Source organism: Gekko japonicus, unplaced genomic scaffold (assembly GCF_001447785.1).
Source record: "Gekko japonicus isolate JY-2015 unplaced genomic scaffold, Gekko_japonicus_V1.1 scaffold2545, whole genome shotgun sequence".
In the NCBI taxonomy this organism is placed as follows: Eukaryota; Metazoa; Chordata; class Lepidosauria; order Squamata; family Gekkonidae; genus Gekko; species Gekko japonicus.
In genome coordinates this window covers 152,096-152,401 of record NW_015163162.1, presented here as the reverse complement: position 1 = coordinate 152,401, position 306 = coordinate 152,096, and the positions used below count along the sequence as shown (strand labels likewise).

At 43.8% G+C, this 306-nt stretch overlaps 1 protein-coding gene across 1 annotated transcript in view; it reads right to left on the bottom strand.

Moving 5' to 3' along the window:
* The window catches only part of RGS12 (regulator of G-protein signaling 12), a 132,081-nt gene that overhangs the window by 21,975 nt on the left and 109,800 nt on the right, over positions 1-306 (bottom strand). The window contains 1 exon segment of the mRNA XM_015407088.1: positions 22-101. Within this exon segment, the coding sequence (XP_015262574.1) occupies positions 22-101 (80 nt within the window).

Sequence of the window (306 nt, the reverse complement as noted above, 5' to 3'; positions counted from 1 at the left end):
GGGGGGGGGGGGGGGGGGGAGTCTTACCGAAACAAAGTACGCTTTTCTAAACGAAGAACTCTAGAATCTAAAATGCTGCTGTCCTGATTCAACACAAGAGGCTAAAACACAGAAGGAGAAAAAGAACATGTTAATATGGAACTGCAGTTAATAATATATCCACAGAAAAGCACTGCTGTGCAGAATTAATGAAGAGCTTTAAATAAAGGAAGAACAGACTGTTTTTACACACTGTGCATGTTAATATATATTCCTTGCTATTTTCGAGAGACTCCGGGGGGGGGGGGGGGATCGGAGGGGAGGTGA